This window comes from Saccostrea cucullata, unplaced genomic scaffold (genome assembly GCF_032062105.1).
Source record: "Saccostrea cucullata isolate Sc308-1 unplaced genomic scaffold, CSIRO_AGI_Scuc_v1 ctg7126, whole genome shotgun sequence".
Classification (NCBI taxonomy): domain Eukaryota; kingdom Metazoa; phylum Mollusca; class Bivalvia; order Ostreida; family Ostreidae; genus Saccostrea; species Saccostrea cuccullata.
Window position 1 is genome coordinate 1 of NW_026928118.1, and position 25,425 is coordinate 25,425.

Genomic DNA, 25,425 nt, shown 5'->3' on the forward strand with positions numbered 1-25,425 from the left:
CAAGATATCGAACATACATCACAAGATTTCGAATATACATCACAAGATTATCAAACATACATCACAAGATTTCGAATATACATCACAAGATTTCGAACATACATCACAAGATTATAGAATATACATCACAAGTTTAAGAATATACATCACAAGATATTGAATATACATCACAAGATTTTGAACATACATCACAAGATTTTGAATATACATCACAAGATTTCGAACATACATCACAAGATTTTGAATATACATCACAAGATTTTGAATATACATCACAAGATTTCGAACATACATCACAAGATTTTGAATATACATCACAAGATTTTGAATATACATCACAAGATTTCGAACATACATCACAAGATTTTGAATATACATCACAAGATTATCGAATATTGCAACGTTTGACATGCCATACACACAGGTTCCAAAAGGATAATGAAACTACTGATAATACTTTTAAAGGATCTGTAACATTCTCAAACTTCGAATTATTTCTTCAATGGAAATGACAGAAGGTCGTGAGGTTTTTATCTCGGCCGCGAACGTCCTAAAAATGGGGAGGAACTGTTCCTCGGCACTTTGGCGTGAAAGTTGTGGGCCCATCGGATAAAACCTTAAAAACCGAGGCCCCGTGTTACGACAGGCATAAAGATTCCTCACTCCTAAATGACCTTGAGTTTTAAGTAAAGGCCAAAATTCGAAGCCCTTTGGTGCTATAAGGAGACGTCTCTATATGAGTGAAAAATTCTCGGATGGGACGTAAAACAACATACAATTAGTCAAACAATAGAACTGAAAAAGCTCGACGGTAAACTTTTAATTCAGACTTAATTAATATCTATATTTTAATTACAAATTTTAATTACATTCAGGGTCAATGAGCCTCCATGTTTATATACCATTTCTGCGCTGACATCTCTCCACTAGCTCCCACATTCTGTTTGCTGCTGTCTGACAGTTGGCCCCAATCAGTTTGTAGGGTTCCGTTATAAGGGCATTCTGCATGAACGTATTCACAGTATAATCACAGTCAAGCCACTGTGAATACTTGATCATATTCCAACTGTTAATAGAGTACAACTATTAGTAACAGCCTGAATTTTCTTGCCTTGCTCGTAGTTTATTAGACAACAATGGTGAACCTCAAACTAAAACATTGCACAATTATTTACGACATCTTAAAAAATTGAGGGCCTAATAATAAAGAGCAATTTTTTTTATGTGAAACGTCAAAGCATTATTGTATTATATGTTATAAAATTTGTTTTTAATGACAATAAAAATTCAGAAATCAAAATTTACAACATGTTGTTCAGGAAACCCAAATATTAGTGTATTCCTGGGATCATCCACACCCAATAAGAAACACATTCCCACGAGCATGATTCAATCGTTTAGATATAGGTCCATTTTATATATTGGAGCTACCCACAAAATTATAAGTCCTCGCAAACCAGGATAATTTTTATTTACCATTGACCATGTTGACTCCCACGAATGAAATTACTAGTATTCCACAGTACATGAATGCATTTCTTTTCTAAACAAATGAATTAAGTCTTTTATATACAAAGACACCTATTTTAAAGATTTCACTTGAAATATTAACCTTGAACTCATGTAATCAGCATCTGTAATGACTGTGTCGGAAGCATCGCCGTAATTAGACCCCTTGTGTATCAACCATCGTTCCCAGTTTTCCAGGGTAACGACAATTCCCGCGTGACGAGGGTAATAGTCAAAGCTTCGCTTCCTCCCCAAAATCGATCCGCCCCCTCCACTAGATATTCCCAAACTGCCCGAACTTCCGGATACACCTAATGGTCTGAATGAAATAATAAAGATATACAAACATGCGTAATGATGTGGAAAATTTATTTCATATCATCCTGATTTGTCCTTTCCACAAAACTTCTCTTACCAAATTGATATCTTTGATGCAGACCTACAGTAAGTTTGCTAAAAATTTGAATTCTTGTTCACAGATGATTGCTTCTAGCTGCGATCTTAGTAACGACAAGCAATTGCTGCAAATTTGCAGGAACTTAAAACCTTCGCAGGAGCATTGCAAGAAGCAAACATGACAATCTGTTCCTCGCAGCAAATTCGCAGGAAACATTTTACAAATTGAAGGTTTGCAGGAATGTCGCAAGAAGTCTATCGCGGAATTTTCAATGGACTCGCCAATTCACATTATTACGAAACTTCCCTCTCAGTTTTTGTGATGTTGCATTTGCAGGTTCTAATATTTCTATTTTTACACTGATGCCGAATGAAACCCTGATGAAATAAGAACTGTAGACACGTCTTCTTCTCAAACACGTATTAGAATCATTGCAAGATAATGGCCCTCAAAAAATTATTTTCAAATGAAAGTATGAAGTAATTTGTCTCTGTACGTGTATTATATGGCTTTAAGACATAATTAAAGGGAAATTTTAAACCCATTAAAAAACTACAAAGAAACATTATGTTATTGAAATTTACTTACCTTACGTAGTAATCAGCAAAGATAACTTTGGAATTGTACAGACTTGTTAAGCACGATTGAGCTGTGCAATCTTTGGACGACGTTTGTAGAACAAACATCAGTGTTAAAACTATGAAAAAATGGATTTTTGCCATTCTGCTACTAAAAAAAATATTGAAAAAATGTTGTTTGAACTTCTACGTGAGGCTGATATTGGTATTCATTGATGCATTATTTTTTTTATTCTGAATGCATATAAAGAAGACTGGATTTTTTTCATGGTGACTTGTAAGTTATAAGAAGCTAGATAATTTTTAACATTAATAAGATAGAAAAAATAGTTATATTTTCAAATACTTACATTTTGTCATCTATCTATTCAAAGTTACCTGTTCATTTCTCAAGTGTTCCAGTATTCGAATTACGCAATAGGTAACAGTTCTAAATTTTATGTGACACATTTACTAGTGCTTATCACAAAAATTTGTGGACTAGTGCGATGAAATAAATATTATGTAGCTTATCAGTATTGTAAAATACTAAAAAAAAATTAGAAGTTTTGGAAACTTTATTTCTTCGAACTCTAAATATAAAATAAAACGTTCTGTAGGCAAATAAATCATCAAATTTGTATCTCGATGAAACAGACTTTTGCCACTTGCAATAATATTCTTATACGCATGAGGTAGTTGACCAACATCTAATTATGTGAATCTTTGATTCCTTCGTCCTGAATATGTCAATTCTTCGTACGAGTACCTAATATTAATATTATAAAGTATATTTGATGAATATTGAAACTAGAGGTACCGTGAGCGCTGGGCTACCTAAATGATACCCTGGTCTCCCATATGATTATAATGCCAAAGTCCATGCTTTGCTCTGTGAGTAACTGTGTATAATTTAATTGCAAAAGCTCAAAGGCTTCTCGAGATATCGAGTGGAAACGACAGTGTTACAGACAGCTAGACGTACAGACAGACGGACGGGCAGACAGCTAGACGTACAGACTGACGGACGGGCAGCTAGCTAGACGTACAGACAGCTAGACGTACAAACAGACGGACAGACGGAAAGCTAGACGTACAGAATGACGGACGGACAGATAGCTAGACGTACAGACAGACGGTCGGACAGACAGCTAGACGTACAGACAGACGTACAGACAGACAGCTAGACGTACAGACAGACGGACAGACGGAAAGCCAGACGTACAGACTGACGGACGGGAGATAGCTAGAGGTACAGCTAGACGGACAGACAGATAGCTAGACGTACAGACAGACGTACAGACAGATAGCTAGACGTACAGACAGACGGACGGACAGACAGCTAGACAGACAGACAGCTAGACAGACAGACAGCTAGACGTACAGACAGACGGACAGACGGAAAGCTAGACGTACAGACTGACGGACGGGCAGATAGCTAGAGGTACAGCTAGACGGACAGACAGATAGCTAGACGTACAGACTGACGGACGGGCAGATAGCTAGAGGTACAGCTAGACGGACAGACAGACAGCTAGACGTACAGACTGACGGACGGGCAGAAAGCTAGACGTAGAGACTGACGGACAGACAGACAGCTAGACGTACAGACTGACGGACGGGCAGAAAGCTAGACGTAAAGACTGACGGACGGGCAGATAGCTAGAGGAACAGCTAGACGGACAGACAGAAAGCTAGACGTACAGACTGACGGACGGGCAGATAGCTAGACGTACAGACTGACGGACGGGCAGACTGCTAGACGTACAGACGGACGGGCAGACAGGCCGAAATTAATACCCCACCTTCAGCTTGGGACAAAAAGATCAAAAATTTATAAGTATTCAGTTTCATAACAAAAGCTTTATTATCGTGTCACAATTATGATTTTCTTCCTAAAATTAAGACACGCTTGGCAATTTAATATACATGTATTATTTAAAGACCAAGGGATTACGTACAAATATATGTACATATGTGATTCATAAAGTCAAGTCGGGAGAGTGGATCAAAAGTTTAAAATCCAAACGTATTAATCAGTGTGTTAATCTGTGGTGGCTGTTGTCCAATTAGAACAAGAAATCATTACTGAAACACGTTGCACAATGCAATCTAGTTAACATTTCAACTGCATTTAATTATTTGTTGCCGTTAACATGCAGCTTTTTCTTCTGAACTGTGCATAATTTTGTGGAAGTGACGTTTTTCAGTCTTTCATAATTTTCATGGATATAAAATCGAAATTTGTTTAAAGTTCTAAAGGTCGATGTGATTCAAAATTATAGAATCAACACGGAAAATTGGGAACCTATTTTTTGGCTCCAATTTTGGACTGTGTTAAATCAGATGACCTGAAATAAAAAAGAGGAGTCGTTATTTTCAGAACAAGCATCTTTTTTTAGGTAGAGTATGGGAAACAGTAAATCATCACCAAGAACCCCTCGAGCTATCCAGATAAAGGTTAATGCTGTGAAGGAATTTTCCACTGAACACAACTCCAATTCTAATGAGACTGAAAAAGAGGCAAATAGAAATGAAAACGAGATCAAGCAGCCGGATAGGTCTAAATCACGCGTTATGGAAAAAATTCCCGAGGAGCAAGTCAACAACTTGGATGATTCTGGTGTTGATATGTCAGATAATTTCACTTCCGCTTCTAGGACGGAGTTTGTGCGTAAAGATTTCGAGTCAAGGTGTGAAAGCGTTGCTAAAGAGATACGTTTACTTTCCGTGACACCAAGCCATGCAATGACACCAAGTATAGATCGTGTAAGCCAAAAATATCGTAAGAACAGTGATCAAGACGCCATGATGTGTTCAACGTCTCCAGACGATGACGTTCATGTACATCATGACGCAATTACACCGGAAGTAGAAATAAATGACAATATAGTTAAGCTAGAAAAACAAGCCACAATGACAGACATTGGCTTTATTGATCAAAATGGAAACCGTGCCGAGGAGGAGAAATCAACACTTCCACAAGTTACAGTCTTATTTGAAAAGCATTGGTCGGCGTCGTCACCAGATGACGTCATTCCTTGTTGGATTCACGGGATTACAACACTGTCAGACGGATGTGTGCTAATTTTAGACCTGAATAATAATGCCCTTAAGTTATTTGACGAAAACCAGGAATTTGTTTGCTCGAAGTCCGTTTCTGAGGAGTGTATCGGAATCAGCTCTGTTTACAGTAATGAGGTGGCTATCACTTGTGGAAATGAGGTTCACTTTTATTTCGTGGATAAAACTGGATTTGTGTTACAACAGCGATGTTTCAAGCTCAATGGCCAGGGCTTTGGAATCTGTTTCGCTCATAAAAACTACGCTGTTACTTGTGACATTCATAAAACCAGTGGAAATGTCAGAATTCTAAATGAGAGAGGGAAACAGCGCTACGTCATCAAGAGCTGCAAGGTGTTCGGAGCACTCATAAAAATGTCCAAGTTCGTGCAAATCGATCCTTCGTTGGATGTTGTTTATATTTCTGACGCTGAAAATGGCCGCATCGTGAGTTTTACATTTGACGGTCAGGCTCTCTGGCATCATGAAGTCGGAGATGAACCAAAGGCATTAATTTCCTTCAGCAGTTACCTTCTCGTAGCTGACTTTCGGAAGCATCTGATACTGCAAGTGAGTTCCGATGGACGAGAGTCTCGTGTTATTTTGACTGATGAGGACGAGATTTGGAGCCCTGATTATGTTACCCATAACTTAAAAACAAAACAAATGTTCATAAATACTCCAGATAATGTTTTAGTGTTCAAAATTTTATGATTAAAAATGTTAATATTGAATCTAAATTGTTTCTGTTCTTTTCTCTTATAATTGATGGTTCTGGTTTTGTAGAATCAGTACCACCACGTACACCATCTACAGTTGATCTGTAATATGTTATACTGTGAGCACTGTCAAAAAGAATATTTTATGAAATAGTCTAAACGTTATATTCTCGACACAGTGTAAAATTAAATACAGTTAATCGTATACTAGCATAGCAAAAAGATTGTCATAAATCTTGTCTGTTTTAAAATTTGGTACACTCTCGCAGGATGGGAAGGGTGGGTCCACAGCAGTGAATAATCATTTTACATACACATATATATGGAGTAGGTTACCAGCTCTTTCTGTCCCTCTTCATCCTTATCTGCAAGGGGGAATGCCTTTCCTGCCAATGACCTTGGGGGGGGGGGTAGACCTAATCGGCAGAAAATAATTCCCACCTCGATCCCACGTTGACTCTCCACCGACCAACATGGGCTGTAAAACGTTATTGTAGCGATCGGAATAAAATGTTTTAGCTATATAACTAGAGATAGGCTGTGAGCACTGAGTCTACAAAATGATACCCCGACCGCTTCCCCGATATGATTAATATTATTATTGATAACGGCAAGTTCAATGTTTTGTCATGGGAGACCCTAAATAAATTACATGTAGGAGGTGCACAATGGTACTATTGTGTACGATTATATAACAACGAAATTTCATTCAGTATATAAAAGGACTTGCAGTGGTGTCCAATCCCCTTTAAATGTTGTCAATAAAATATGTTCAAAACAATATGGTGTCCCCAAAGCGTAACGGACGGACATACAGACACACGGTTTTTTTCTGCATCACTTTATTTTGGCCACTAATTAATGGCACAAGAACATATGACCAAGCAAGGGATGGAAATACCAATATAGCTATATAAGTTTATAAACTGAGAGCATAGGCGTCGGAAGCAAACTGAAAGTGGGGGGGGGGGGGCTAATTGAAAGTGGGCCGGGGCTAAACCAACAAAAAAAATGTTAACCCCAATTTTCAATGCCTATATAATGTCTATCTTAAGTTTGCAAAAAAAGGGGGCTAAGCCCTCCCCCTCCTTGTTCCGACGCCTATGGGGAGTTGAATTCAACTTATGAATTGTACGAGGGTTGATCCAAAAGTAATGTCACAGTGTCCATATCTTTTATATTTGGCGTCATATTATCAAAAACAATATGCAAAAGATGCACAGATATAAATCTAATTAATACTGAAATTTTAATTTAATAATGTTTATTTTAATTTATGTCATATATGTTTAAAACATAGAGCATAGGGGATGTCGCCGCGTCACAACGGAACGTCACGTTTTTAAGTGTATCTTTTTTTAGAATGAAAAAGACAAACACATTAAAAAGATTCTTTAAAAAAACACTTAATCTCCCATTTTTTTAAAAGACACAATTCTCGTCATTTTCTAGTCTTTAATTGAAAATTTAATGACGGCATTGGTATTTGTGATCTTAAACATTGTTGATTTACTCTGTTGAATTGAACAAAGGGATAGTCGAAATGGGAGAAACGGCTCGACGAGTTGTAATTGCATTTGTTGCTTAAAATTAAGAGATATCTTAATAGATCACTGTAGATGGTTTCAGCAATTTTGGTTGGTGATTGGTCACTGAATGATCATCAGAGGACAAAAAGACCAAAAGATAAGAGATCGGACGGAAACAATTTGACAGGGCTTAGTTATGAAACGGGTGAGTGTATAATGGTACCAAGAACTCTTTTAAAAAGTGGAACTGGTGAAAGTGTTTACGAATCACAAATATTGTTTTTAATAAAACGATAGGGGAACGCTTAAAAGTACATGTATGAGGGTGCGTATCCGTCATATGACGTTATATTTAGGTGCGGCGACTACCATAAACGCACATTGTTTAAAATCTGATATTTTGGAAAGTATTTATCATATTCCTTTGAATTTTTCAGGTCTGACTTGAAATACATGTAAGTAAAGCTTCCATCATGTACAATGTTTTTGCTTTACGTTGATATATAGCAATTTTGTGACATTACTTTTGGAACAACCCTCGTAATTACTGTTTAAAAACAGATAAAGTGCATAGCTCGCTTTCAAAAGGCATAAATCATTTATGATAAAAGCTTTCGCGTGATAAATTGTCTCTGCAAAAAAAATATCCTGTGATAAAATAGTCTTGGTTTTCTTGGAAGATATGAATAAGAACCTAATTTTAAACCTCCAGACAGTAGAGGACGAAAGGGAAAGGTTTTCTCTTGCAAGGTAAATCGTAAAATATAATGCTGTTTGATGACAAATTTAAAAAAAATTAGATTTTTATGAAGCAGTGTAGGAAAATAAATAGTTTAGTATGTTATATTGTTTTGTAGTCAAAGTCTTTACTAAATATGTTTTTATATCATATTGTTAATTACTAGAAATCAGTTGACTTCTATCTGTTTCTTTTTGTATTCTACATATCTGTATGAAAGAAAAAAATAGTTATTGATACATTAATATTTATATACTTATAGATGTTTTAGTATATGCGCATCTAAGGACTCGCTATATACAGGAAATGTTTTTCAGGTGAACGATGCAGAAAAAAGTGACACGACAATCTCTCTAAATAGATTTACGCGCACCTATATGTGTGTTGTATGCGATTAATATACATGTTACATCATACATTTATTTAAGGAATCATTGTCTAGTTTTGAGAGTATCCAGGGCATCAACAATAGTGGGAAACATGGGATAATTTGCATAACGGGCGAAGCCCGTTATGCTAAAATTATCCCATGTTTCCCACTATTGTTGATGTCCCTGGCATACTCTCAAAACTAGACAGTGATTCCTTATATTTCCATTTCATTGTGAAATAAAATTGTAGACTTAGACATTAAGAATGTAGACTAATCGATTTAAATTACACGAGGACTTCCATGCCAATTTCAATAGTCCTCGCACACTGACGTCAAACACAAAGGTAGCCGCACGAGATTTACATGCATATTTGGCCTCCTTAGCGTCAGACACAGAGACAGATGCGCACGAGATTTGCATGCGTATTTGGCTTCCTTAGCTGCTGACCTATCGACCTGCCTAATTTACATTTCGGCAGAATTATCAGGAAATCAACTCCGCTTACTTTCAAAGGGTTATTATAGAGAAAAAAATTAGAAATGGAAATATTAATATGTCACTGACTAAACACTCTTTAAAAAAAAAACAAGAGGCCCATGGGCCTTATAGGTCACCTGAGCATTATGCAACAACTTTCCAGTGATTGAATTTGATTCATGTTTTAACAATTAAGCCAGATGCTATGGCATTCACAATTTTGAAAGAGGCACCATTGATCATCATAACAATACATTAGCAGTTTCTTAGTTTGTTTACTTAATACCCATATGCAGGGTAAGGGAACAAAAAATGCATTTCAACTAATCAGTAATACCGTATAATCCCTGTTACTGTAACCGCCCCGGGCGCTTAGAAAATTATGAAAAGGGGGCGGTTATTTTGGTATTCTCTTAGTAATATTTCATATCATATTTTAACTTCAAAAATATTTTGGAAAAAGAAAATAAATTCAAAGAATCTCCAAAATAAAGAAGATCATCCACCCAGAGTGTGCTAAATGAATCATTTTTCATCAAGAAATTTGATAATAAACAAGTTTCATTTTCAATTCATTCAAATTTTTGCAGACTTTTGATACGATACTAGTCTTTCTAGATAATTTTAATCACTGAACAGGGGGCCCTTATTTCCAGACAATTGAAAAATACCTAAGGGGGCGCTTATAGGGGCAGTTAATAGGGATTATACGGTATTCAGCAATAATCAGTAGTGCCCCTACCACACATGAACCCCTGACCCTTAGGCCTTGATATTTGATTAATACAAAGGGGCAGATTTCAAACCATTCATTCATTTTCAGTATATAAGTACAGCCCCCCCCCCTTCTATGGTACCCCTGACCCTGGGGCCTTGAAATTCACAATTCTGGAAGATATGGGCCCTTGTCCAGCATAACTATATAGGTAGTTCATCTGCTTAATACCCTGGAGCAGAGAAGAAAATTTTCAAAGATTTAATGTATTTTCACTATATAATCAATAGAGCCCCGCCCTAACACTAGAACCCCTGCCCTGGGACTATAAAATTCACAATTTTGGAAGAGGCATTCTTGCTCATTATAACTATGTAGTTAGTTAGTTTATTTAATTCCTAGGAACAGAGAAGAAGATTTTCAAAGAATTCATGTATTTTCACTATATAATCAATACGTCCCACCCTAACACCAGAACCCCTGACCCTGGGGCCATAAAATTCATTATTTTGGCAGAGGCACTCTTGCTCATCATAACTATGCACTTCGTTAGTTTATTTAATACCCAAGAGCAGAAAAGATGATTTTCAAGGAATTCATGTATTTTCACTATATAATCTATAGAGCCCCGCCCTAGCACCAGAACCCCTGACCCTTGGGCCATAAAATTCACAATTTTGGTAGTGGCACTCTTGCTCATCATAACTATGCACTTAGTTAGTTTATTTAATACCCAGGAGCAGAGAAGAAGATTTTCAGAGAATTCATGTATTTTCACTATATAATCTATAGAGCCCCGCCCTAACACTAGAACCCCTGGCCCTGGGGCCATAAAATTCATAATTTTGGCAGAGGCATTCTTGCTCATCATAACTATGTACTTAGTTGGTTTATTTAATACATAGGAGCAGAGAAGAAGATTTTCAAAGAATTCCTGTATTTTCCCTATATAATCAATACAGCCCCGCCCTAACACCAGAACCCCTGACCCTGGGGCCATAAAATTCACAATTTTGGTAGAAGCACTCTTGCTCATCATAACTATGCACTTAGTTAGTTTACTTAATACCCAGGAGCAGAGAAGAAGATTTTCAAAGAATTCATGTATTTTCACTATATAATCAATAGAGCCCCGCCCTAACACCAGAACCCCTGACCCTTGGGCCATAAAATTCACAATTTTGGTAGTGGCACTCTTGCTCATCATAACTATGTGCTTAGTTGGTTTATTTAATACCCAAGAGCAGAGAAGAAGATTTTCAAAGAAATAATGCATTTTCACTACCTACTTATTTAGCCCCGCCCTAGCACTAGAACCCCTGACCCTGGGGCCATGAATTTCACAATTTTGGTAGAGGACTCATTGCTGATTACAATCATGCAAACAGTTTGACTGCTTGATGTCCAGGAGTAAAGAAGAAGATTTTTAAAGATTGCATTAATTTTAGTGGTTTTGGCCCCACCCCTCAGGCCCCAGGGGGGCAGGGATCATAAAATTCATAATCTTTGTTCCCCTTCACCCATAGTTGCTTTAGGCCAAATTTGGTTGAAATTGGTTCAGTGGTTGCAGAGAAGAAGCTGAAAATGTTCAAATGTTAACGCACAACGCACGACGCACGACGACGGATGAAAACAGATAGCAATAGGTCACCTGAGTTTACTCAGGTGACCTAAAAAGCTTTTGAGTTTCAGTCTTCGTAGCGAAGATTTAAATTTTATTAAAAAAAAAATTATATTCTTATGCATGATATTTTTCTCCTCAAATTTAATTTCAACAGAATCAACATGGCATCCAAAAGATTTAAACTTTGTCACATTTTTATTTACCTAATTAAGCTCCCATTTTATATAATGAGGGATCTTGTCATCATAACCCCCTCCCCCAATAATAATGATAATAAAATGGCCGACCCCTCCGAGATCTCTTGCATATATTAATTGTATTCTTTTAAAGTAGAGAAAAAAAATGAAAAGACTCAATACAATATTTTACATCACTAGGTGTGGTACCGGTGAAAAATGAAGTGGACAGTTGTTGGAGTGTTGATTACTCTTCTGGTATAATAGCGACATACTCGAGGCGGAAAATTGCAATGAATTAATTTAATAAAATTTTCCTAAGTTTATTGATAAAAAGTATATTTCTATGATTCAGAAAAGGTGTAAAATCATAGTCCTCTAGCTAAGATAAAGAAAAATGCCTTACAACATAATTTTTCAATCATGCTAGAAAATGAAGAGTCTCAGTTAATTTCAAAGATATATTTTTTAAAAGACGATTATTTATAATTGTTGTAGCTTATTTCTCTTGTTTGTGGAGAACAAGATAGCCAGCAGACGATCCACGATCATTTACAATCGGAACACCTCATCTCTATCCAACGTACGTCAAGCAGGAAAGACTCATCTGGTATACGAAGGCAGCGGGGACGTCACTGACCAATCAGGGGAGACCCCTGTCTACAAGGTCACCCGACCTCCTCCGTCTTCCAAACCCACCAAAGGAGGAATAAAAAGTAAAACTCGACACAAGTGTAGTCCTAACTACAAAATGTCTTCCCCAGTTAACGAGGATGCATGATGACCTGGGATTTCCAGGTCTAAGCAGTGCAAGAATTGTCCATTAACAGCGTTGTAAAATTTCTGCAGTTGTAAAAATTATAACAAAATTGTCTCAATTCTCCATCAAAAATTATTTCTTTAAAGTTTCTGTAATAAACAAAGATTCGAAATTACTTTTTTGTGTTCATATTTGTGTCATACAACACTGGCTGCATCACATAATTTTTTTGTTTTGGAAACATGGCGTCGGAAGAAAAGTGAAAGTTGGGGGGGGGGGGGGGGGCTAAGTGTAAGAGAAAAAAATTCCAACGTGCAAAAAATCTTGACAAGCAAAAAAAAAGGGGGGTATGCCTTGAAAAACCTATTAAGATTTTAAGGGTTCAAGATCAAACTTTTTAAGTACCAATTTCTTTCCAAAACACTATCAATTGCACTTTTTAGATCTTAACTGAAACACACTTGTTGAAAATGGGGGGGGGGGGGGGGGCAAACTTACAGTACATTCAAATGTGCAATGTCTATATTTCTGCAAAAAAAAGGGGGGCTAAGACCCCCCCGCCCCGGTTCCGACGTCTATGATTTTATCACCAATTTCACCAAATTAAATGAAAATGCCATCCCTCATAGACATATTTACATATCTCTTATTTCGCTAGAAAAAGCACTAGTCCTCCACTGAAATATTCCACCAGTACTAGTAGATTGTAAACCGGATTTATCCTCTCCTATCATACGGTTCATGAAATTATAACCTAATATTTGAATCTTTTAAACGCTTCACAGTACGAGAATACTCCATTACATTTTTAGAGCTTTACTAATCACGATGAAAAAATAAGACATATGACAAGTTAACAGAAGATTCAGTGAAATTGGTGAAAATCAATAAATATGCAACAGTTTAGGAGCAATATATGTCTTTTAAATACTGTCTTGAGAAAAGGGAGCCACCATGACATCTTAAGTCAGAAAATACAAATGACTGTGCGGGTATGTGGGTCAAATTTTGGGACAAGTACCGCCAGTGCATCGTTGAAGGGCTGTGCATCTGGACTATTTAACCAAAGTCCCATTCTAAACATTAGACCTTGCACACTTCATAGTGTAAGATGTTTACATGTCATAAATGGTGCTTACACATCCCAAGACACTGTTGCCTGCAAGAATCCATTTTCATCATTCTTGGATAGAATAAATAGCCATACTGTCAACATTAAGAAAAGACAATTTACAACTTCAGTGCTCTTGCTGTCTGAGAAAAAATTAACCGAAGACAAGAGTTCAGAGAACTTAACTAAAGAAGATATCTCAAACCAGGAGACGAACACAAACTCCGAAAATGTCGAAGCTCAACTTACACAACGACAGAAACTTAAGAGGGCGGTGAAAGAATACGGCCCAGTAGTCATTATTTTCCACATATGCATTGCGCTGATGTCCCTAGGATTCTTCTATTCCTTGGTGTCTGTCGGCGTGGATGTCGTTGGAATTCTCAGGAAGTTGGGCGTCTCTGAGGAGATTTTGGAATCGGCCCTTGCAGCAGGCGCCAGTACGTTTGTTATTGCTTATGCAGTACACAAGATGTTTGCTGTGCCACGTATTGGGATCACCTTGACCTGTGCCCCCATTATCGTTCGGAAGGTTGGAATTTTCAAGCCCCCAAAACCAACCATTAAAAAATAATGTGAGCAATGGGACTGTTGACTTTACATCGAAATTGATATGTGACTGTTTGATAATGATATTGAAAGAACTTAAAAAAAATAACTTGAAAAAAAAATAAGTAATTTATTTTTTATGATTATATTATTTATAAACTGTACATGACAAGTGTTGCGTAATATATGCCAAATATTATAATTGTCATTGCTAAGATTGAAGATCAAATCTTAAATTTAAAAAAAGATATCTCTCATGTTAATAATTCATTACAATCAAAATCAAAAAGAGCATATATAAGCAAAATATCTGTAATAGTTGATATCAAACTTTTGACTATTTTATTTCCTAAGGAAATATTTTCTTCAATTAAATAATTGAAGTTTACTGTACGTGTTGTAAGAGGTTGTATTCTATACACTGAATTCCAAATCAATTAAATAACAAATTATTTTATAAACATGATACAAGTAACTTATTTTGTACCCTGTCTACAGTCTATCTAAATCCAGGAACCCTTGGTGGTAAGATTTTTTTTATGAAAACACAAAAGAAAATCTTACCATCAAGATAAAAAGTTGACACCTCTATGTTATCTTTGTTTTATAAAGAATTAATTGTATTTACATGTACCTGGTACTAGTATTTTTTTAGATTAACTCGGGCAAACCCAATTATCTTAAACTTGATTGGAGCAAAAAAAAACAACTTTGAGCCATCCAGGGTATAATTTTTTAAAGAAAAAGTGAAGACTTTCAAATCACTGTCAAATCCATGACATTTGAGATAACAGCTTTTGAGCTCTACAAGTTCAACCAGGGTTTGACATTAAGCTTTTGGAATACTAGACCAGTCGGGCTACTCTGGCAAATTTTTACTAGCCCTGACCCTTTAACCACTAGCCCTGACCAAACTTGAGAAAAATATATAAAGTACAAAATACTTTAAAATTCTTTTTTTCTGTGCTGATGATGAGAATCCATATTTAAATACCGAAATTTTCCAGCACACACGTCACGTCAATACTAGGTCATATACATGTGGCTTGTTGTGTTTAGTCCTAATTTAATCAACTTGTATACAATATTAATATTGATACCATTAAAAATGTTCAAAGAGTTTAAGTATAGTAAAAAATTGATTTAATTATCTATTTACATGGTTTACCGATGTCATAAACGTAAATCTTTCGACAATGACAATTGTAACTACTCAGCCATTTCCGTGAATAATAAATAGCTTATTGTTTCTCTCTAGGAAAATGGTCGAGTAGTTACGAATGGCGACAATGAACTGTTGTTAAAAATAGTGCTATAGTCATGCTGTCTGGAACATATTTAGTTTTCTTTCTACTATGCGGTTGGGAATGTTTTAATTTTATTTTTTCATCGACAATAAATGAATTGTTTAAAAATGTATAATAAGTTCATTAATTTTCCTACACGACCAGTCGGTCCAGTACACAGAGATTTTACCCGACCGGACCCATCTTTTACAAGACTCAGTCGGTAGGACGTGCCTTAATGTCAAACCCTGTCAACTGTATTTTTGGTTGCCCTATTTTAGCTTAAATGCTTGTTGGAGGAATGGAAAATATTCCTCTTTGTGAAAAGTTGCAAACATCTCTTCACTTTAACACGAGGATGTGATATTTTATGTAGTTAAGTACATGTATCTTGCTTAATCAGTTTAAACAGTACATTTACAAGTTTTCTACAGATCTTTGTATAGTGCTTTAAGTGAGTGGATCATAGGATCTGAAATTCTGAATTTAAATCAGTAGGATTGTTTTTTCATCTTAACTTGCTATAAATATTTATCATATTATTGTCATTATATATTAGACAGTACAAACAATATTGTTTCTTATAAGGAAAACCATACTATGATGATAAAGTATGTTTCATCATATCTGTAAGAAGAAGAACAATAAAAGCGTTTTTTTTTATTAATCATTTACTTGCAAAATCATTGGTAAAAGACATCAAAAGTCAATATAATATACGAAATTCATGTAAGGGATTTATTTAAAAATATTGGTTCTAAAGAATGCCTTTTCTCAAGTTTTCTTCCCTGTTCAAGGAAAACTCTAGCTATCTACTTAGGAAGTATTAATATATCCTAGCTTCATCTACAAAACATTTTTTTACACAAAAAGCAACAATGTTGACATTACAGAATTCTCTCCCTTTCACTCCAGTTAATACTTTTGACTGCAATTCAAAGACACTCCAAAGTCAAATGAAATCCCACAATGCCATAGGTCTATAACCATGGAAATATCTTTCTGTAATCATGGGGGTATCTGTTTGTTACCATGGAGATAGGTTGCTGTTACTATGGAAAATTCTATTTATAACTATGGAGATAGTCAACATGGAGAAGTGTGTATCCATGGAGATAGCTTGCTGTAACCATGGAGATGTTTGTTTGTAACCATGGCTAATACTAAAGGAGATGGAATGTCAGGCAGTTTTTGGTTCCTTTGGTTTTTGACAAACAAACATGACACTGCTATATCTGTACTGAAGCATTGAGGCAGGGTTCTGTGTGTATGTTGTGGAGATGTCCGTTTCTTCTTTCTGTAATAACAACAGAAAAAAATGACAATGGGAATAAAAGGTCATTGGTTTTAATAATGAACTTGTCACATATATTTCTCAGTTATTTGAAAATAAAGTTTAAAAATGTCCTTTTGCAAAGGAGAGGCAGTTCTTTTTGGGTAACTGAAGTTTTATTTAAGTTCTTGCTCATATAAACATGGTCAAAGACTAAATTATAATACCTTAACACTACAGTTCTGCAATGAATTTTTGAGAGGTCTGAATTCCTTTTACACAAGAATTCTATTTGTACAGTGTCAAAAAAATGCCCCTCTGATTTTGGAAATAAGGGGTGGGGCATTTTAACATTCACATGTACGACAGGCAGATAGTTGAACCACAAGTTCATGCAAACTCTATCATCCAGCAATTTAAAAGTATCTGGTTTTTCTTTTCATAGAATACTATGGACACTTACCTGAATAACAAATCCAATCTTTTTGATAACTTTCTTCACTTCCTCATAGCTCAGTTCAATGGAAGTCTCATTTTCAATATCAGCATAGTGATAAAGCAAGGGACCTACAAAAATTGATTTAACTATGATTAATAATATTCAGTGGCATTTTATGACTACCTAATTTTTTTATTTAATCTGACTTACATTACCTAGCTCCTATGACATATTATTATGATACCTAGATCCATTACATTTACCTAGATCCTACCACATTTCATAACATTCTTCAGACCTTATTAGATTTTAATACATTAATTAGAACTTGTGAAATTTTATTACATTACCTAGATTGACCCAGTAACCTCCAGGTTTGAGTATATCATATATTGTCTCTATGTAAGCTATAACATTATGTGCTGTGTCAAGAAAGAATACTGTGGCCACACAGTCATATGCATCTGAAATTAAAATTACACAATTTTATGCTTGTTTATATGCCATTTCTATCAAATCCTGCTTTTAAATTATCTTCTTCTGCCTAAAAACATATCTAAACATAAGAAAAATTTCAAAACTATACTATTGTGGGTGGACAGAAAAACTATCGCTTCCTAAACAATGTGAAATTAGATTTTTGTGAAATTATCAATATGTAACCACTTTCAATGCATTCAAAAATTGATTTTCATTAATTTGAACTGAATTTAAAGATTATACAGGTATATTAATCCTCTTATTTTAAAATTTATTCACAACAACAAACAACTGAAAACATGGAACTGATTGTCAATTACCGGGAGTTTGGTACACCTCTAGAAAATCTCCTGCTGCCATGGAAAAATCAGAGGTAGGTGGAAGGTCACTAGGGTTAACATCTGGAAACTTGATTGGCTGGATCTGATCAGCTGACATTTTGTTGTTTGTCCATTGGTGTATCCAAGGATACAAGGTGAAACAATCAACTTCAGAGCATCTTAAGGGAAGAAGAATTGCACAAAGATATATTATATTTAGATTCAATACTCATTGTAAAAGTTCGAATTCGCAAAGAAAAATGGAAAAACTTTACAACAATTCTCATAAGGTGAACAACATCTCTAAATCGGAAAAATTCATCATAACCTGTCTTCACATTCCACAATGATCTTTATGTTCTGTAGATTCTTCATAAAAATTCTGAGATAAATTTATTCAAGTCCCCCCCCCCCCCAAAAAAAAAAAAAAAAAAAATTGGAAAATATCAGTAAATTATGATATTTTCTATTTTGGGGCACTTTAGCAATAAAAAAAGATTTGGTACATACAAAAGTGTGTAAATTCAACAGCACTGTTTTAAAAATGTGAGTGATTCTTTAACTCCTTGGATGAAATATTGAAATTTGGGAGAATTCATTTAACTTTATATGACAGGGAGTTTTGAGAATTCAGCAAAATCTATGCTGCAGAGACATTGGCTTAAGAAGACACTAGTATACTATTTGCTATGTCAACAATCTTTCACAATTTCTCTTTGTCCCTTACTTGTTTAAAACAAAGTTTGAGGCCAGCAACATAAAAAGACTCCATTCGTTTCCCTGACACCGATATCCACTCTTGGCAAACTCGAAGGCCAGTCTACCAAGTCCTGCTCCTGGCACTAGAATCCCCACTGTTGAAGGATCTCTGTAATATAAAATCAAAGTCATTGCAGTGGAAAGAAACGCCCCATTAAATGCCCCTCAAAATCTTCACCACTATTAAATTCAAAAATACTGTAGATCACTAAATTTTTGCAATTATACCATATTTTTTAATTTATATGAAGATGCATAGTTTAACTCCTCATAAAGTGAAGACACTCTAGACATTTACTCTTTAAATTATCAGCGAGACAATTTTTTTATGAGTTGACCATAATACTCTACATAAGCTTGAGGGATACTATTATATATGAGAATGATATTATCATTTCTGACTAGAACATTGTCTCGCATATTTTTGGGAAAATAATGATCTTGTGAATGAAAAACGATTAACAGTATTGTGAAGATCTGTAAAAGCTGTCCTAGCTGCAGAGGTCATGATTTAAGCAAACTTGTGTCTACAGTCATTTTGGATTATTTCACATGAAGTTTTGTCCTTATTAAATGGTGGATGTTAAGAAAGATTTTTTTTTTTTTGAGGGAGAAGGCTAAAATAGGCTGAGCCTGCTGCCAAATACTATTCACCTTAACATCTGTGAATAAAATATTTTTAAAATTAAAGATTTTTTTTAATGAACCATTCTTGTTTTCATTTTCTCTTCTACCTAAATAAATAATTGCATTAAAATTTAAATTACTGAATCTAATTATAGATACACACCTGTCAGCAAATATGTCCTTGACCTCAGCTATAACTGGGTCATAACACATCTTTCTCTCCTCTTCCCCTGTTGAGCTCCAGTCTCTTACAATCTGCTTTAAGGTCGTCTTGACCTTGTCCATGTCAAAGTTGGTGGGGGGCATTTGCTTGAGGTTTTCTTCTGGCTATTTTGAGTAATAAGAATAACACTTATTATTTACATGCTCAGTTTCAAGCTGCAAACAAAGCGAGCTCAATAGACTTAAATCTAAGAACAGAGTCTGTATTTTTATTCTGTGAAACCTTTCCAAAATTTCTTCTTTACCATGATTCCATGCAATAATAGTCAAGATACAGTCCCCAAGTTATCATGCAGTAAGATTTTATTCTTGTAGAGAGCTTAATTAAAACAAAATATAACTGCATCTTTTTTAAATGCCTTTCATTATAAAATTGGTCTACCTGTATCTAGACTTCTATGATGTCACAGTCTAGACATTTTCCCAAGTCAAGAGTTTCTGATCTGCTCTGCTCCACATAAACCCTTGACCGAATAGGCTAAGTTTGACGGGGTTTACTGTCACGCCATCTAGTGAGATTACACATTTTGAACTCTACTGACCTCTGCTTTTAGCCAATCAGAGTAAACGAATTCAACAAAGAATTCGAGATAATATTGGTAGTCGGTAATAAATTCAATATAACTCAACTAAAAAGCTGAGACAAACCTTTAACTGGGCTATTTAATGATAAAGACGTTATCCTTGGGACTAAAACTGACGTGTTTTTATGTTTACAATTTAGTTTCAGTTTAAATAAAACAATGATTTTCATTGGTTCATGCAAACTTGCATGAAGCCAATCAGAGAACGCATTTCTAACCCCGTCAAACTTAGCCTTTTTGGTCAAGGGTTTATGTGGAGTGGAGCGGATCAGAAACTCTTGACTTGGAAAGATGCAGTCTAGAATGTATCAACTAGTCAAGCAGTTTGAAGTTTGAATTTTTCAGCGTAAGCAATATAAAGGTTTCATATGGTATATGACTGCAGTCACCCCAATAGTAGCACTCTAGGGTTTCTCCCTATATTGACTATAATACCCAAGTGCGGTGATGGGGTAATAGAGACAACAATATGATAAAATGATCTGCTGTGTATTAGTGCCCGCAATTACAACATATGATATACAAGAATAACGTAGCTGACAGAGACATGTCTGTACTCTGCAGTGGGTAACAACAAAAGAGAGCAAGGATAGGTACACCTCACAGCATATACCATGTGATCAGAGGTAGCAGGGCAATCTGTGCTCTGCACCTCCAGGACCACTACACTGCCATAAAACATATTATAAGTATCAGTTTTAAAAGATACAAGAAAACAATGTTTATGTTAGTTGCTACAATCTTGAAATTACAAACCTTGTCATCAGCTTCATGTGTTTTGTTCTCAAACATACATTCGGCATCTTTAATAATAAGGCGAATTATTTCATAATTATGGGTGATGCACGTTTGTATAGTTTTTAGATTGTCCAGGAATTGTGGGATAAATTCCTGATGATGCTGGGGAAGACCATTGAAAGACTTTTCTGCCGTGTAAACTCGCCGCATGGAGTGACTTCTGTACAAGAGAAAAGATAACGGTAACTGGAAAAACCCGAAACCCCCCGATTTTTGGAGAATACCCATACAGGAGGGGGTGAAACCCCAATAAAGTGGTGGAAACCCCAAAAAATCGATTGTAATGGGGTACTATAAGGCCTAAGGTGATGTTTAATTGAATGATATTGACATCCGTAATTTTTTATAGCCAATTTTACCTCAGAATCGACGGGTTTCTTCTTGTCTTGATATACTGCACACCACGCCCGATCTAAATTCGCGATCGCTGAAGTCGTTTCGAGTAATCCGTGGAAATAATTACTGTAATCTTGATCAATATGAATATTATATTATGTATGAATATTATTTTTTAAAAAAATTATTTGTAAGGAAACCTTAAGAATATAAAAGAAGTATGAAATATTTATCATGTTGAAAGACATTACAGTGCAATGTTTAATTGAAATTTTTTTAATGAATTTAACTAGTCCATTAATCAAGAAATAAAGTCATTTTTATAAATTCCAATTATTTATAATATGTAATTAAATTAAATTGATTAATGAATGAATCTGTAAATGTAATTATCATAATGAAAGACATTACAGTGAAATTTTTAATTGAATGTTTTTTTTTTATGAATTTAACTAAACCATTAATCAAGGAATAAAGTAATTTTTCTCAATTCCAATCATTTATAACATGTAATTAAATTAAATTAACTAATAAATGAATTTGTTAATTTATTTAATTTTTAATTAAGGTGTTTGTTTTGAAATGTTTTCTTCTATGTTTAATAATTAATTTTTAAATTCAGTATTCATTCATTATTATTTTCCAGTTACTAATTTTTTGTTTTAATGTTGTTTTGTTTTAATGTTTTTGGTTCTGTTTTTTTTTTTTTTTTTTTGGGAGAGTGTGTTGTTTTTTTTTTTTTTTTTTTTTTATTGTTTTTTGTTTTTTTTTTTTATGCAAGTAATAGAAAAAAATATACTCATTGATATGAGAAAGCAACATGTATCCATTACAATGAAATTATTAGAATCCAGGTCTATGAAATAAAAAAAGTCTGATAAAAAAAAATAATAAAAATGTGCATGTTGCATATGTGAATCCTTGTACAGTTGGTATTGTAACATTATTGTGAGAATATTATTCACACCTCAGCTAGCTCTGTTGTTTTGTACTGGGATAGACAGGCACCCCTGTGTGTGTACATGCACTATATACACAGCTGTTGACACTTGGTCAACTTGATAATAAACACCTTTTGTTTAAACACCTGGGTTCCCAGCTAGTCTGACCAACCCCCCTCTGGCAGGGCATGTGTATATACATTGAACCTTTACTATTCTCAATTGTACAGTTATGCTTTACAGAATTTCATTTTAAGGACGTTAGCACATAAGGAAAATATGAATTTTGATAATTTTGATAATTCATGACAAATTAATAAATAAATAAAGACCTTTAAAATTAGTAATAACTGAAAATATTCATAGTTTCCTTATGTTCCCAGCTTACCCACGTGGAGGCCTCCTTAAGTGTAGAGCCATGATTTGAATTTTGAAACAAAAATATTAAAACCAAAGGACCGAAAGATAAAAAATTAAAAAAAAATTTTAAAAGATTTTTAAAAAACTTAAAGATACTGGATCATTATTCCTAGTCAATCTTTTGTTCATATATAAAACTATTACAGCCAAATGAAAGTAATATACATGAAATAAAATAACATAATAAAAATTTTAGAGAAAGGAATTTACAATTTAATTAGCAACATTTAAAAAAACAATAACACTGGTTGCAATGGCAAAGTTAAGAAATGATTCGGTTCAAACAATATTTATTGGAAGTCTGTTTAGGCAAATGATTTGTGGTACTATGGATCCAGGAAAGTACAATTCTACGGTTTTTGATATAAATAACACACTCCGGAGGAAATATGGTAATTCTCAGAATGTGATATTTTGGAGATGTAGGGGTTTAATGAATTCGAATAAAAACATATGGCATGTCAATGGGATTAGTTTGAACAGAGAGGCAATGGAAATTTTTAGTCGACAGATTCAGCTTGCAATGAAATGTAAAATTACATAAAAGACCTGTGCTTGGAGATGATCAAATAATTTCAGTTATCTTTCAACCAGTTTTTTTTCTTCTGTTTTTTTCTTTTATTTCATATTTGTTGTAATTTAAAGACAATTCAAAATGTAAACAACTGATGTAAAATATTTTTTTTTTCTAAGAAAAGAACATAAAAAAGTTACTTTGAAATAAAATATCTATATATTTGAAAATTGATATGTTATTTTAATTTACTATTTATGTCAGGTATCTTTATTTTCATATTTTGACTTTGATTTATTTTTTGTTCTCTTTGTAACATATAAGTAATTATTATTTTTATTTTTAATTATTATTGTTGCTTTGAACCCTTGAATTTCAAATTTATATCCCTACATTCAGAATTTGTCTAAAAAAAATAAATTCAGTATTTTCATATTTTGAATTTTATTTATTTTTTTGTTCTCTTTGTAACAAATAAGTAATGAATTATCTTTACTATTTTTTTTTTGTTAATGTTGCTTTGAAGATTTTGGATATATTCATATCTCTAAATTCAAATTTTCTCTAAAATATCCTAAATGAAATTTTTTTTTTAAATTATGGCTCTACAAAAAGGAGGCCTCCACGTGGCTAGAGCTGGTAACTTTGGGATAATATGAATAATAATTAATACACAAATTCATATTTCTTAATGGCTAACTTGGGATAATATGAATAATAATTAATACACAAATTCATATTTCTTAATGGCTAACGTCCTTACATTTTTTGTTAAATACATAATTAATATTCTACTATTATCATTGTAAAACAAATATAATTGTGGAAATTATTATGAATTATTTTAATATTATCTATACAATTATATTGACAAACAGCTCGCTTCGAATTTAGATCGGGCGTGGTGTACGGTAAACTCGTAATGGCGCCCGATTTCCGTCGATTCTGAAGTAAAATTGGCTATAAAAATTTACGGATGTCAATATCATTCAATTAAACATCACCTTAGGCCTTATAGTACCCCATTACATTCAATTTTATGGGGTTTCCACCACTTTATTGGGGTTTCACCTCTCCTGTATGGGTATTCTCCAAAAATCGGGGGGTTTCGGGTTTTTCCAGTCACCCAAAAGATAATCGTCAATATTTCAAAAATTCAGTTAAAAACAGAGAAGATGGCAGTGTGTTTTTGGAGAACAAAAAAACTGTGTTACCTATAAAACTTGAAGGCGTTGAGAATTCTGATGAAATGTTCTTTCTCTGCCTGTTCTTCGTCTTTCTTCTCGATTTCGTCCACATCGTCCGCCATGCTGATTTTTTGTACTGAAATTCCGAACCCGACTTTATAAAGTTCACCCAACTTTATTTTTTGGAGGGGGGGGGGGGGGGGGGTCATCGAAAGTATATTTCATTTTCAGTTCATCTTATATAGAATTTATTATAAATAAACAAGTATATTTTAAGGACTTCCTTTTTTAAAAAAAAATTCATGAGGACCTTCCAAGAAGAAGGGACTACATCATTTTTAGATTTTTATTATTTTTTTTTTTTTTTTTTTTTTGCAAATGCTTTATAGCCTTAATTCACAATTCTTAACTTTTTTAAAGCCGGTCCTCGATTTGGCTTTTTTTTTCTAAACTAAGTCATAACTGTTCTTTATAAAATACAAATGATGCAGAATCCGTCCTCTGGGTAACCGCTATAGGACTTTGCCCTGGACCTGCTGCATGTACTGGGGATGTACTTACATGTAACAGAGACATAGATAACATGTTATTTTTGTCTCTGCATGTATGGACCCCTTCACCCAGTGGACTGAGCAGAATACTACGGGAATAGGACTTGGCAAATACTATTTTCTGTATAAGTGGCGACACCTTTTAAGAGACCCTAGGTGAGTTGCCCATAGCAAGGGCAAAGCCCTGGTAGCAATAAGAGTCAGGGGCACGGGGACCGGAAATCTCCCGAAAATTATATATTATCAATTTAGGCGTGAACTCTCACCATATTATCAACCATCCATATTAAATTTAACAAAAATGCAAAAAAAAAAAAAAAAAAAAACGGATTTTGGAAAGAAAAAAGTTAGTTTTGCAAATAAATAATCAGGGCATGCATGTGTAATTT

The 25,425-nt window shown here is 34.5% G+C and overlaps 3 protein-coding genes and 1 long non-coding RNA gene across 4 annotated transcripts; 2 read left to right on the plus strand and 2 right to left on the minus strand.

The window, feature by feature from the left end:
• Positions 1 to 902: 902 nt before the first annotated feature.
• LOC134276475 (uncharacterized) lies at positions 903 to 2,911 on the minus strand (the record flags this gene model as incomplete). Its single annotated transcript, XM_062758728.1, has 4 exons — positions 2,863 to 2,911; positions 2,495 to 2,635; positions 1,613 to 1,828; positions 903 to 1,066 (listed from the first exon to the last, which is right to left on the minus strand). Coding segments are annotated over exons 1-4 (529 nt in total), but the record flags the coding sequence as incomplete, so codon positions are not given.
• Positions 2,912 to 8,476: 5,565 nt separating this feature from the next.
• Positions 8,477 to 12,581, plus strand: LOC134276471 (uncharacterized). The gene is made up of 3 exons (XR_009994054.1): positions 8,477 to 8,524; positions 12,081 to 12,137; positions 12,378 to 12,581. It is a non-coding gene; the product is annotated as an uncharacterized LOC134276471 (long non-coding RNA).
• An 888-nt stretch (positions 12,582 to 13,469) lies between these two features.
• LOC134276474 (uncharacterized) lies at positions 13,470 to 16,447 on the plus strand. Its single transcript, XM_062758727.1, has one exon. It carries the CDS (start codon positions 13,533 to 13,535, stop codon positions 14,322 to 14,324), a length of 792 nt encoding a protein of 263 aa, XP_062614711.1. The 5' UTR covers positions 13,470 to 13,532; the 3' UTR covers positions 14,325 to 16,447.
• Positions 16,311 to 24,633, minus strand: LOC134276473 (carnosine N-methyltransferase-like). The gene is made up of 8 exons (XM_062758726.1): positions 24,513 to 24,633; positions 21,046 to 21,247; positions 19,647 to 19,810; positions 18,825 to 18,965; positions 18,098 to 18,276; positions 17,648 to 17,761; positions 17,322 to 17,425; positions 16,311 to 16,882 (listed from the first exon to the last, which is right to left on the minus strand). The coding sequence occupies exons 1-8, from the start codon at positions 24,605 to 24,607 to the stop codon at positions 16,766 to 16,768; spliced, it is 1,116 nt and encodes a 371-aa protein (XP_062614710.1). The 5' UTR covers positions 24,608 to 24,633; the 3' UTR covers positions 16,311 to 16,765.
• Between the last annotated feature and the right edge of the window lie 792 nt (positions 24,634 to 25,425).

What these genes read in the sequence shown, in the direction of transcription:
- LOC134276473 (XM_062758726.1), bottom strand. Translation starts at nt 24,607, where the DNA reads ATGGCGGACGATGTGGACGAAATCGAGAAGAAAGACGAAGAACAGGCA. An exon ending in AAGGACATATTTGCTGACAG is followed by an intron (nt 18,966 to 19,646) that starts GTGTGTATCTAT and finishes TTTATATTACAG; the next exon opens with AGATCCTTCAACAGTGGGGA. An exon ending in AGGTTACTGGGTCAATCTAG is followed by an intron (nt 17,426 to 17,647) that starts GTAATGTAATAA and finishes CAATTTTTGTAG; the next exon opens with GTCCCTTGCTTTATCACTAT.
- LOC134276474 (XM_062758727.1), top strand. Translation starts at nt 13,533, where the DNA reads ATGCAACAGTTTAGGAGCAATATATGTCTTTTAAATACTGTCTTGAGA.